General features: G+C 40.9%; 1 protein-coding gene across 4 annotated transcripts; it reads left to right on the top strand.

Moving 5' to 3' along the window:
• Positions 1-4,392: 4,392 nt before the first annotated feature.
• Positions 4,393-8,233, top strand: LOC136471996 (nucleolin 1-like). Of its 4 annotated transcripts, XR_010762192.1 has the most exons (9): positions 4,393-4,766; positions 6,401-6,547; positions 6,652-6,754; positions 6,941-7,026; positions 7,090-7,180; positions 7,277-7,368; positions 7,462-7,673; positions 7,759-7,827; positions 7,920-8,233. XR_010762192.1 is itself a non-coding variant. In XM_066469739.1 (8 exons), the coding sequence occupies exons 2-8, from the start codon at positions 6,495-6,497 to the stop codon at positions 7,949-7,951; spliced, it is 669 nt and encodes a 222-aa protein (XP_066325836.1). In that variant the 5' UTR covers positions 4,393-4,766; positions 6,401-6,494; the 3' UTR covers positions 7,952-8,233. The 4 variants fall into 4 exon arrangements, 3 of the variants coding, with proteins under 3 accessions (XP_066325836.1, XP_066325837.1, XP_066325838.1); XM_066469739.1 differs by lacking the exon at positions 7,759-7,827; XM_066469740.1 differs by lacking the exon at positions 7,759-7,827 and having other exon boundaries at positions 6,396-6,547.
• Positions 8,234-14,124: the final 5,891 nt, after the last annotated feature.

Here is a 14,124-nt window from a genome sequence, read left to right as displayed (position 1 = left end):
GGGTGCACGCCTGGGTAGAAAGTCGGGTGGACCTAGCAGTTTTGAACATGGATTTTCAGAAATGATTTAAGAAATGATTTTTTAGATTTCTATTTAAATGCTTTGGGAATTTATAACTTGCTCAAAATGGCTCCAAATTTGTTGAAACAATTTTTGTTGTGTTCCTTGTCATCAGATCTGCATGATAAAAATATTGCATATCATTTTTGAGATACTTTAATGTAGAGCTTTATTTAATTCTTGATATTGCTGATATCTTGTAAAATGTTTAGTAAATCCTATATGTATCAGAAAAATATGATTCCAAGTTTGTTACTCTTCTTGTGTAATGTACTTTCTTGGAAAAATATATGCCATGCATGTCCTGTAGAAAAATTATGAGGTGTAGTTCAAGTGCCTTTAATGGCTGATTTTTGTTATTTTTGCTAGAGAGCAAAATTTTTATAAAACATGCATGTGATACTTTTTGTACAGTAATTATTTACTATTTAGAACCTAGGAAAAATGCTAAAGCTGTTGTTTGACACTTTTCATAATACAAAGTATTTTCATGCTCATAATTAGGTCTAAGCTTATCATTTTTGTGTAGGCCATTCTACTTATCCAATTGCCATAAAAATTTGATGGTAGACTACTTAGGATAGTACTGTGCTATGGTAATTTTCTAAGATTTTTCTATGCTATAAAAATAGATGTTGCTATTCAAACCTATTATTAATTAGGGTTTAATCAAATGTTGCTTTATGTATGATTAAGAAATTAGTGAAGGTTTGGTGTATCTTTGAAGCATTTAATGAGATGTGTTGACGTAGCATATTAGTAGTAGAAGAGAATGCAGTAGATAACATGTGCTTGTAGTACATGTTCTTGGATGATGTTGACTACCTTGCATGCAAGCATATTCATTGTGTTCATTTCATCCGATGCACCTTTTGCATAAGCACTTACGCACCTGCATTATATAGGATCGCAAACCAAGAGCCCGGTCGTCATACCCGAGGAGCCAGAGGAGCAGCTCGAGGTGTAGCCGTAGGAAGTGACCGAAGCAGACGAGGAGGACGTTGAGGAACTTCCAGAGTGCCCCGATCACCGCCCGAGCTCCTTCGAGAGAGGCAAGCCCCGGAGCATTTTTCTCCCTAGTTTGCGATTATTAATTAATGCTTTACTTTAATTGATGCATTACGTTCAGGAGTTGTTTGCAACCGTTGCTGCATTATACCTTGTCTACCTTTGTTATACCATATCCTTGTTACCCTGGTATCCGCCGTCGAGTCAATGCTTAGCTGGCTTGGATCGGTAGAAGTCGGATGATTTCCTGTCACCTGCGAGCTATAGGTGGTTACCTAGATCTGCTTGGATAACTATGTAGTCATAGTATGGCTAAGTGTTAATTTGAAGTTGAGACCAGACGGAGATTTGCAGGTTTTTGGACTGTAGTGCTTTCCGTTTGTGTCGATTAAGGACCGACCGTTGTTGCGCCTCAGGTCATGTTGAACGCATGCCTTACATTTAGCTGGCCGAATAAAGTACCTTTCGACCGCGAAGCTGGGAGATTATTCGGGCCGAGTAGATTGCCCGCAGCGCACTGTACCGGAGTAGGTGTGGTAGGACACGGGGGCGCGATGATAAGACCGAAAGGCAGTCGGTCGGCCCCCGGGTACATGTGGTTCCTGGCAAACTCGAGATTTTTCCTGGATAATTGACTCGGTGACAGATACCTTACTTTAGCGGGTAAGTGAGGTTTGTGTAAGGAATAAATCACCAGCTGGTTAGGAATCGATTCGAATCGCCATCGCTCCTGGATAGTGAGCACTTGACTTGAGTGACTTCATCGTAGTAATGTTGATGGAACACTTGGACAGTTATAACGAATATGACATTATGAAAGTTGTTAATGATCATTGGTTATCATTATTTGCTTAATCACATACTTGCTCTAGTATAGGTGCAAATGTAGTCGACAGGTTAATAATAATTAACTTGACAATAATGCTTTTGGAAAGGTTCTTGAAATACTAAAAATGCCTCTTTTTGCAAATGAGTCAGCTACCCTACTATAAAGCCCTTCATAATCCTTGGTGTCACTTTATTTTCGGTTATGTCGGGTAAGTCTAGCTGAGTACATTTTCGTACTCAGGGTTTTATTCCCACTTGTTGCAGATGGGCAGATGTATTACGGCTACTGTATCAACTGCCTTTATCCTGCAATGGGTGATGCTTAGGACCATGGACATGGTCATTCCTTACGTCTCGTCTGATGCTTTTGTTGGAGATGATCATTAGCTGGCACTGTATTTGAACTCCGTGTGAGTGTGTGTGGCTTTGAACAAATGGCTTCCGCTACTTCAATTTGAACTCGTTTTATAATAACTATGTTTAAACTCTGATGTATCTGTGATGCGAACTTTTATGTAATATGTGATGGTGACCGCTAAACTTATTACGATCTTGGCTGGTATGTGAGTTGGTTTGAAATCCTTCATGATTTCACGGACTACCGGGTTATACGGGCTTAAGTTTGCTAAATCGTCTGCTCTGACAGGTGATTTTCTTACTTAATTTCGTATAATTGGTCGGTTCTGTTACAGATATCACGTCCACCCCGTCCGCCACCGCCTTGCCGAAGGCCTGCAGCAAGCCTATCGAGGGGTAGTCTCTCATGTCTCTGCCGCACGCCTTGTAGATTGCCAGGTGGACAATGTCATCGACGACACACCGACGATCACCCCCAACCACCGCCGCTGGGCCAATCGTCGGGCGACTCCCCCATGCAGTTCGACAGGCCCAGGAACGCCGACATTCGCAATGAGCGGACGAAGACTGGCTTGGTGGAGACCTCCTTCAGCTCCTCCGTTAGCTGTGCCGCGAAACCGGAGAAGATGGTCCGGTACGACCGCAGCAGCCTCGACTTGTCCGTCATCATCGATGGCAGGAAGGAATGGTGCCACGCTCTGTGAGCATCGGCATCGACACTCATTATGTCTTGGCCTCCTCAGCTCCTAGTTGCCCGAGCATGATGATATAATGTCTTGTAGCCACCTTTAATTAGTCGGCTGGCTCCACATGTGGCTTCCTTTTATGGGGCATATGTCCCTAATGACAAAATTAACTTTCCCTTCTTTCAGCTCGGCGGTGGTCAACTGGACCGCTGCCACCACCACCAGCGTGATGCTGCATGCCATGGCTGCGGGGCGAGCGGGAGCTGTGGCTCACCATGGTTGCGCACGGTTGCGGTTACGGGCATGGTGAGGGAGTCGAAGTAGAAGACGGTGCGCTGCAGCGATGAAATAATCTCCATCCCAAATTATAAGACGATTGAAGGCCTGTTCGGCTGGTATTAAAGTCGACTGATAAGCCGGCTAAAGCTGGTATTTTGTGAGAGAAAAATACTGTAGATTTTAGCTGATAAGCCGGCTGATAAGTTAAGCGAACATGCTTGACTTTTTTGACCCTAAGTTTGATCACTCGACTTATTCAAAAAAAAATTGTGTAAACATAGTCAAATTTAAGTCATTCTCGAAGAACTTTTCTTAATAAAGCAAGCCACGATAAAAGAAGTGATATTTTGTATAAATTTTTGAATAAGAGTGGTTAAACTTGGTGTAAAAAAAAAAGTCAACAGCCTTGTAATTTTGGACGGAGGAAGTACGAGGCAGCCGGCCCGGGACGAGCTGAGCGTTTGGGTGGGCGGCCGGCCGGTTGGGCTGCTTGGGTTGGACACGACGACGCGGCACACGGCGAATTCAACTCCCGGGCCAGCTCGCGGCCGGTACACGCGCACCATGTCCATCAGCCCCAGCGAGCATACGGATGATCGTTCGCGGCGGATCGGATCACCACGTACGGTTGCCTGCAGCACGCATGATGCGCCATCGAAACGAAATGCCGATCAGGTCTTGGACGGATTCGTTGAGCGATACACAGATGGAGCAAAACGAAACAACCTTTACTACGTTTATGCTTTGGTTGCGGCAAAACGACGACGACTTGTGGTTGTGGCAGGCAGGCAGGCAGACTGACAGTGATATATGCCCACTGTGTTAGAGCCATCGCCTCGTTCGCTTGACTTATAAGCCCAATCAATAAATAATATTTTTCTCTCACAACAAATCAGACAACAGTATCTTCAGCCATAGCTTTTCAACCAAGCGAACATGACACATGACTTTGCATTACTATTTGGTACTCCATCTGTCAAAAAAAAAATACAATTATAGTAATAGTGCCATGCTTTAGTATTTTAATTTTGACTAATTATAAATAAAAAATATCATTATTTATGATATCAAATACAGTGTGTTAGGAGGAACCAATTTGCCGCAGGTATTAATTACGAAAATTAATTAATTGTAATTAAGGGGCAGTTTAGTATTTTTCCGCAGAAGCTGCTCCCTGCGTCGCAGAGATATCCCTGCTCCTGCGTCGCCGCCCGCCTCACCGCCAATCGCCTCACGATTGAACATCTAGGGGACGCCTGCCTGCCTGAGTTGCTCATCAGCGCCGGGATATTTGTATTCAAAGAAGGTCCCGTGTCCCGTCCCAGTCGAAAGGTGGGACGAAATCCCGCAGACTCCATCTCGTCTTCCCCAAATCATCCAGAGCCATAATCTAGGGTTTCGCTCGGGGGCTCATCAGTAGCCGCCGGCAAGATGGCGAGGATGAAGAAGAGAATCCACAGGATTCCGAAGGATCGTCTCCCAGACCACTTGAGGCAACCGAGGCCTGGCCCTCCGAGGAGGGCGATTTGGGACCGACCGAAGCCAAAGGTGATTCGGAAATTTACTTGTTTTGCCTACAAGTAGAAAGGAAATTTGAGGCATTCCTCTTGTCCAATTTGACATGTTGAAACTAAATAAATTTGATCCAATTGTCTTGTCCAATTTGATATGTTGAAACTTGTGCTTCAAATGCCTGAGTTTTCTTTCCGTCAGTATACAATGTTATTCTCTGTTTCCGATGTGTAAAAAGTGCCTGCCTGTCGCGCGCTTTGATTCTGCCGAATAGACTGCAACTAGGTGATTTGGCGAGTAATTTTTGGGTATTGGTACAACAAATCAAATTAGTGTTTCTTCTTCTGGTAGAGTATTGATTGTGCAGAATAGTCTGTACTGTAACAGCTAGACCACTCGTTCAGTTTAGTATAGTATATACATGCGAAGTTGCGAACCAAACCAAGCATTGCTAACACCATTTATAACTGGCTGTTGTTCGGTGATACTAAAACTGGATAACATCTCTTGGCTCAATTTTCTCTTTACCCAGATTCTAGCCATGCTGCAATTCTGGTTTGATTTCTTGCTGGTGTAAATCTCTAGGCCAAACAATATTTAGTTTCATTTGCAGTATAAAAGGCAGATGGGTGTAGAACTCTATGGAAATATATATAACTAATATGTTGTTCAAAATGTCAAGGATCACTGAAAGAGAACTCAGCAATTTGAAACTTGGTAACTAAGAAATATCATAATCGATATATTGTGATTCATTCTAGTTTATTGGTTTCAAGTATGACATTTTTTAATTATCTATTTAATGACTACTCAAAATTTTGTGTGAAAATGTTAAATATTGTGAAAAGGCTACATCATATATTGTTGATGTTGACGTGTTGGAGATGACTTGAAGATGCAAGGAACAGCTTCAAGGCTTGTAAAAAATGTGTATTTCTGAGGGCTTATTGATCCCATCATAAGATGTGCACTGGCTTGCCAACAATATTCTCTTAATATACAATGATGAAGCCCGTTATCAGCCGTTGAGAATGACCTTGCAATATATTTGAGATGATGTAAGACTATTATGTACTACTCTATTACACTAATAGAATCTAGCGCCTTGACAAGTATTGCATCATAGCAATCTTGTGGCTCTTGCATTGTCCACAAAAACAATTCAAGCCCTCGCTTATCTGTAGTGCTCAAAGACTGCATTGGAGTAGGTGCTTCAGATAAACAAACTTCTTTAGCGAACCAGTCTTCATTCACTAAAATTGATGCCTTCTCTAGGAACTAAGTGTGTTTGGCACTGTGCACACCTTGGAGCACTGGGTGTTTTTCCTTGGTCGAACCATATGCATTTTAGCCCTGCATTCAATTAGCATTTATTTTCACTTTTGTATAACTTCCTTGTACTGAAACAGCAGCTGCTCTTATGTTTTCGATCTGTGGAACTATGTTGTACTTGCAGATTAACTACTTGAAGATTAGATGGCTATTCTTTTAAATATCAACTATCATATGTGTATTAACTCTCTTTTTTTTGATGATTTGACCCTGTTTGTAGCCAATAACATAGGGTAGAGATTATGTCAGACAACAAAGTGTACAAAGTAACCTACCATGTTTCTTGTAACTTAAGATCCAGTAATTATTGTGATCTCTTGATATTGTGTGAAGCCCAGACTCCCTCTGCCGGAAGTGAAGCCCAAAGGTCCTCCACCGGATGTGAAGCCCAAAGGGCCTCCACGGGATGTTCATCATGATAAAATATAAAAAATGGCCACAATTGTTTGTTGGGATTTGGCCCTACATGTTGGCTATGATCAAGTGTAAGCTTATATGCAAGCACAAAGATCTTACAGCTTAATTTGCTTCCAGAAGTTTGGACTTAAATCTCCGTTATTAACCTTTTATTACTCTGTTACATGTACAGGAGGGATCTTTTTAAGGAGATTAGTGGGGTTCTTGACATTTCTTTCAGTAGTACGAAACGCTGTGCAGTTGTGCATTTTACTACATCAGTTGCTGCTCAGATGGTAAATAAATGTTTCCAATTCATTTCCCTTGTTTATGTTTGTTACACCAATATTTCTGAAGTTTATCGATCAATATCATGCCACTTTGGTCTGATGAATTATTTTCTATGTTTGTGGTTGTTACATTAATTATTGTGTCATTTCTTTTCTCTAGAGGTGTTGTAATTTATTTTAATATGCTTGTAGGCACTTTACCAGCTTACCAGATGTTGTCTGATGGGGCGTCCACTCAAATTTGCATGGTTTGATAAGAACAGTTATGATCTTAACAGGTAAATTCCATGCTGAATGCTCTCTCATCGGCTCAATTTTCCTTGATTAATTTTATTTCCCAGAGACGCTCTTCCTGTGATGGAGTTACTCCCTGGTAGAGTACCTCGAACCGTCTGTGTCGTGGGCTTCGATACATCTCTCAGTATCACACATGTAATTAATCTTGCATCTCTGTGCACAAGGGCTTCCCTGATCAGCCTCCTTTGTGTTGTCATTCCACCTGGCTCACTGATTCTCCACCCACTGCAGATCAGAAGCATGCTTAGATCTCATTTCCGCCGGAATCGACTACATAGTGGACGAATTATCACCCCAGAGAATCCAGATGGCACAAGCACAGGGTAACAAAGTTGACCAACCTGTTCATTGATTGGTTGTCCTCTGCATGTACTTTTCATGGTACTGATTGTTTTATTTGGTCGTCTACCTTGCAGGAAAGCCTTTGTGCGTTTCAATAGCCACACTGACTTAGTCGCAGCACTTGAGCGGGATGGGCTGGACCTGGGAGATGGTCGCAAACTGTGTGTCACTAAATGGCTTGAGCTGCTGAGTTTTCCATGGCATTACAAGGAGAAAGGTGGTGGCAGTGTTGGAGGCAGCTCAGGCAGCCATGTTGACGCTGATAACTGGGGCACACCCAGTACAGGTAAATCACCAAACCATGGCTGAATGATGAACCTAAAATGATTATGAAATATTCAGAGTGAGGTAATCAACTCGTTTGCGCTCAGTCACCTAGGGAATGGTTCGCAACGGCGCGGCGCTGGCAATTTCTCTCTTTCTTTCTCCACGGTGTTCAAGTTATGCATCCAGAAAGTTATGATTTTTGTATTCGTGTGGGGTTGGTGATGTCTAACTTGGTGATCATTGATGCATCCACCCTTTCTTGCAGGAAAAAGGACCGTGTTCGAGACTGAGTTCTGATCGCAATGGTGATGCGCAAGAAAGCAACGATGAACTCGAAGAACCAGAATGCTTTGTCAATATTTGATGTCCTAGAACTGGTGTGACATGTAAATGGCGTCCTTATCTGTACCTTTATTCTGGAGACGGTTAAGCGTGGCTTTTTTGCTGGACTACTCAGCGTGTAGCGACAATGTCATGGACAAATTCACCGCCGGTCATTAAACTGGCCAGAGGTGTCATTCCGGTTCCCGAACTTTCAAAGTGCTATCTGCAGGTCCCTAAACTTGGCCAACGGTATCATCCAAGTCCATGAACTTCCAAGGTGTTCATCATCGGTCCCTAAACTTGGCTAGTGCGGTCATTTTAGTCCCTAAGCTTGGTTTTGATTCTCATCCGAGTCCCAATGGCGTCTAATCCATTCTATATGTTGACGTCGTACACTGACTTTTCAAAAAATAATTCATAACTTTTTCATATGAGCTCGGTTGAAGACAAACTTTATATGAAAATTGTAGCCCTCGACGGGATCTATAACTTTGTAGTTGAAATGTTCCTGTTTATGGTTCCATAATATTGTTGTAAGTTCACAAATTTTGAAATTTGAAATTTAAAATTACCAAACAATCTCGGATGTTGACATGATCTATACGAAAGTTATAGTTCTTAATACAATCTACAACTTTGTAGTTTAAAGTCGTTTAGTGTCCCAAATATGTGTTCTAAGTTTTTTATTTCAAAATCTATAAAATTAAAACACATATTTGGGATACTAAAAAACTTTAAATAAAAAACTTTTCAACTACAAATTTGTAGATCATATTGATAACTATAACTTTCATATAGATCATGTCAACATCCAAGATTGTTTGGTAATTTTAAATTTTAAATTTTAAAATTTGTGAAATTACATAAATATTTTGGGACTCTAAACAGTTTTAATTCAAAAACATTTCAACTACAAAGTTGTAGATCCCATCGAGGGCTACAATTTTCATATAAAGTTTGTCTTCAACCGAGCTCATATGAAAAAGTTATGAATTATTTTTAAAAAAATCAATGTGTGACGTCAGCGTATAGAGTAGATTAGGCTCCATTTGGTCTTGGATGAAATTTGAAACCGAGCTTAGGGACTGAAATGACACCACTAGTCTAGTTTAGGGACCAATAGTAAACGGGAACATATCTAGTGCAAACCAACCTATCCGTGCAAACCGTGCAAACCAACTGCGGGGGAGAGGTGGGAGGAGGGATTTGCAAAAGCGGGGGAGAGGTGGGAGGGGGGATTTGCAAAAGTGTGTTACTTATACTTTTGCAAATCCCCCCTCCCACCTCTTCTCCGCAGTTGGTTTGCACGATTTGCACGGAAAGGTTGATTTGCACTTGATACGTTGCCATAGTAAACCCCTTAGAAATTTATGGACTTGGATGATATCGTTGACAGACCCGTAGATAGTATTTTTAAAGTCCGGAGATCGAAATGACACCTCCGACCAAGTTGGGACCGTCGGTGAATTTTATGGTTCCAAACTTGTTCACGCACTTGTTGAGTATTAACCTGGCCACCGAAATCCCTCTCGTCGATGCGTCCGGTAAGTAATCTTCGGTCTCTTGAATAGGGACTTAATATATGTAGGATGTTTTACTTCTAGCTTGCAAACACGATAGTCTAATTAGGCCTATCAGATTAACCTAATTACATCATTTATAACAAAAAAATTGATATTTGTTTGGTTTCTGTGGCTGATGAGTCGGTTGAAACTGATTTGTTATGAGAGAAAATATTATACCATAGCTGATAAGTTAGGCCGATAAGGTCTAGTCTAGACTGAAGCATTTTTTTTTTGTTTTTGGAACAAAAGCATATGTTTTATAACCTTGTTCTCGAACATTTTATTTTGTTTGAAATATACCAAAAGATCTAGAAAATATTAATATTATATGAAAATAAAAATTCTCTATAAAAAATGGCTATAAAAAAGAAAAAAAACTTTGGCGGTTGGTGAGCTCCCTCGGATCCAGGGAGAAAGATCCGTGACCGTTAGATCCAATACCTGCACGAATCTCAAAAGTTTGGTGGTAAAAATAGGACATCTGATATATGGAAAAAGGTATCTAAGTCAAATAATTGATCCGTTTCAATTGTAGATAGTTTTTTTTTCTAGATGCATTGTATTTGTTACGTGTCTAGACCTAACGTATATCTAAATCCAATAGCAAAATGAATACATCTAGGAGCTAAAATGACCTATAATTTGGAACGGATAGACTGATAGAGTAGTCACCAATCCGATACGCAGGAAAGAAAAAAAGGTACATTTTACACCCCTCAACTAAGTTTGAGTTTACTCCCTAAATTACAATACTAGATATTGGTCTCCCTTGCTCAAATTATTGAAACTATAATACAAGATATTGCACAATGCTAGTTGTCCTTTTTTTTATCTAATCAAATATTGTCAAGAAAAAAGTCCATTGTCGCGGCAAGCACGAGCGCTGGAATATGGGGGTCGTGCCCGTTGAGGTTACCCACCAGGCGTCGACGTACGCTATAGCAGCATGCGAGCAGCTGATTGTGGCTCCAGAGCAGGTGTAGAGTCAAGACGGCAGATTAGAGGAGCATGAATAGTCCTTTCTAAAATTAAACGTGTTCGCTAACCGAAAGAAATACGGAATTAAAACTATTGGTCTAGCCAAGACTACACCCCTCTGTCTAAGTTATCAAACACCTTTAAAAAAATCCTAAATAAACAACTAAGGTGCCGGGCAAGTTAGAGCTCATCTAATCAATTCTAATAGCAATGTCATACAAACCTATATAACTAGTACTCAAGCAACCGGGAGAGCTCCTACACAAATTAGTATGCAAAAGCACAATGCCTAAGCTCACTAGTAATGCTTAATAACAAGGCTACTCAAGCCAAATTATAGAGCTCAAATTACTTAGCTACACAAACTAAGCAATATGACTAACAAGGCTACTCAAGTCAATTAGTCACATAAGAAAGCCACTTCTACGCAACACAAGCAAGAAAGTAACTAGCAAGCTACACAAGCTAACTAATTAAAAAACAACTACACAAACACAATATATATGAAAGTAAATACAAGCTTGTGTTGGGGAATTGCAAACCAACATGATGAATAAGGTTGACACGGTGATTTTTATCCCGAGGTTCACTTGGTTGTCACCAAGCTAGTCCCCGTTGTGTTGACCGCCCACTTGGTGGTTCTGCAGCTAATTGGCATCACCCGCTAAGCCTACACATTGGGCACCACAAGAACCTACTCGCAAGTGAGGGTAGCTCAATGACACGCTCAACTAGAGTTGCTCTTCGCGGCTCCCACGGGACGAGCACAACACCCCTCATAAATCCTTTTTCAGAGCACCGCACAATCTTCTTACGTGCTTCACGACGGAGAACTCACCACCAAGTCGTCTAGGGAGGTGGCAACCTCCAAGAGTAACAAGCACCACCGGCTTGCAACTCGAACACCTAGTGCCACTCGATAAAGTCTCATAATGCAACGCACTAGAATCACTCAGTAGCAATCGATTCACACTCTTGCAAACACAAGTGAGTTAGAGGGCATCCAAGCACACCTACACAAAGCCACCAAAGTGTGAGGGTGCTCAGCAACCAGCTCAAGGCTGGTCACCACTTCTATTTATAGCCCCAAGAGCTAAAAGAGCCGTTGCTCAAAAACTTCTCCACGCAAATGCTTTGGTAGTGCTCATTATGCTTTTCTTAGGATGGGTATTTCCAACTTGTTTGCCGGCTTGACAAGAGCTACAAAGTTTATCCTTTTCAAACATAATATCTTTCAAGCCTCTAACCAAGTCATGCTTAACCAATATATTCAATTGTTTTATTCCAACATGACCAAACCTTCTATGCTATAACCAACACATACTAGACTTAGTGAACAAGCATGATGACAATTGAGCTTCACTAGCATTGAAGTCAACCAAGTATAAATTCTCATATCTAAAGCCTTTGAAGATCAAGTTAGAGCCATCTATACTTATGATCTCTACATTATATACCCCAAATATGTATTTGAATCCAAGATCACATAATTAAGCCACGGATAGCAAATTAAGTTCAAGCTCTCTACTAGCAATACATTAGAAATGCTCATGTCATTGGATATTACAATCTTACCAAGTCCTTTGACCTTGCCTTTGCCATTATCACCAAATGTGATACTATCATAACCATCACTGTCATTGGTATTGATTGAGTTGAATATTCTTGCATCACCGGTCATGTATTGAGTGCACCCACTATCAAGAATTCAATGCCTTCCTTTGGCTTTGTAATTGACCTATAAAAGAAGATCAATTCTTTTTAGGTACCCAAACTTGCTTGGGTCCTCGAAGGTTAGTCATTAAGCTCTTTGGTACCCAAATAACTTTCTTCTTTGAGCCTATCCATAGTGCACCAATGAACTTAGCCTTCACACTATTAGTACCCTTGGTAAGCATATAGAAAGAATCAAGCTTAATTGAGGATACATTGGCTTTAGACTTCTTGTTCGTGCACTTTTGCTCTACATGACCAACTTGTTTGCAACTAGTGCAAAATCGATCATTGTTCTTCACAAAACTAGTCTTATGAGGAGCAAAGGTCGCCTTGCCTTTCTTGGGGGTATAGCCCAAACCCTCTTTATAGAGAGAAGCTCTTTGGCTACCCAAACACATAAGCAAGCGGTCCTCACTACCATAGGCTTTGTCTAAGGTGCGAGTGAGCTCATTTACCTCCTTCTTGAGGGTCTCATTCTCAACCACTAGTGAGGCATCATAAGTGAAACCATCACTACTAGATGAGGTAGAAGTAGAAGTGCTACAAGAAGGGTTAGTGGGAGCAACAATGATAGACTTATAGAAAGATTCATCAATTATGTCACAAGTTAAGCCTTTATAATATGTTACAACATGCTCCTTCTCATTTTGCTCATCAAGTAGAGAGGAATGAGATTTTTCAAGCTTCTTGTTAGCCTTGCCAAGTTTTTCATGGGCTTCCTCTAGCCTCTCATGAGATGCATTGAGCTCATCAAAGGCTTGTTTAAGGGCTTTTAGTTCCTTTCGCAAGTCTTTGCATTCCCTTCTCTTAATGTCAAAATGTTCTTTAGCATCTTCTAACATGTCAATTAGTTCATCTTTAGTGGGTCCATCATCATTATCACTTTCACTTTCACTTTTATTATCATGTTCCTCATCACATCCATCATCACAAGTTTATACCTTAGTGGCCTTAGCCATGAAGCATGATCGAGTGTCGAAGAGAGAAGGCTTCTCATTGATAGCAATGCTTGCAAGAGCCTTCTTCTTGGTGGTTTTGTCATCATCACTATCATCATCATCACTTGAGGAAGCATCACTATCCCAAGTGACCACATATGAACCACCCATCTTTTCTTCTTAAAGGTCATCTTGTCCTTCTTCTCTTTCTATTCCTTCTTGTCCTTCTTCTTGCTCTTCTTGTCATCATCATCATTGTTATTATTGTATGGGCATTGAGCAACAAGATGGTCCTTGCTACCACACTTGAAGCACCTTCTTGACTCTTCCTTGTTCTTGAATGAAGACTTCTTTCTTCTAGCACGGTATCCCTTCTTCATCATGAACTTGCCAAATCTCTTGACAAAGAGAGCTATCTTCTCATCATCCATCTCATTAAAGCTTAAGTCTTCATCTTCACTTGATGATTCTTGCTTTGCCTTGCCCTTAGATGATGTGGCCTTGAATGCCACTCTTCTTCTTGTCATCCTTCTTCTCATCTTTCTTCTCCTCATTTTCTTCCTTCTCATCACCATCTCTATATGTGTCATCAGTCATCACATCTCCCAACACATGATTTGGTGTCATGGTGTCCAAACCACTCCTTAATAGAATAGTGACCAATGTGCCAAATCTTAACATTAAGCATCTTAAGAACTTGTGGAAGAAGTCCTTGTCCTTTACCTCTTCTCCAAGTGCTTTGAGATCATTGACAAACACTTGAAGCCTATGGAACATCTCCAGCACACTCTCATATTTTTTTTATCTTGAAGCCTGCAAACTTCTCCTTAAGAATGTATGCCTTTGCACCCTTCATGGCTTGAGTGCCCTCAAAGGATTCCTCCAACTTCTTTCATGCCTCATGAGCCATCTCAATGTTCTTGATTTGCTCAAATATTCTCTCATCCAA

The sequence above is a fragment of the Miscanthus floridulus genome, chromosome 8, assembly GCF_019320115.1.
Source record: "Miscanthus floridulus cultivar M001 chromosome 8, ASM1932011v1, whole genome shotgun sequence".
NCBI classification, from domain to species: Eukaryota; Viridiplantae; Streptophyta; class Magnoliopsida; order Poales; family Poaceae; genus Miscanthus; species Miscanthus floridulus.
The sequence above is the reverse complement of the archived record's forward strand: the minus strand, read 5'-3'. Positions and strand labels throughout refer to the sequence as shown.

Coding starts and splice junctions, on each gene's coding strand:
- LOC136471996 (XM_066469739.1), top strand. CDS start 6,495: ATGGCCACAATTGTTTGTTGGGATTTGGCCCTACATGTTGGCTATGAT. Junction 6,548..6,651: donor CATGTTGGCTATGATCAAGT/GTAAGCTTATAT, acceptor TTACATGTACAG/GAGGGATCTTTTTAAGGAGA. Junction 7,027..7,089: donor AACAGTTATGATCTTAACAG/GTAAATTCCATG, acceptor TTTATTTCCCAG/AGACGCTCTTCCTGTGATGG.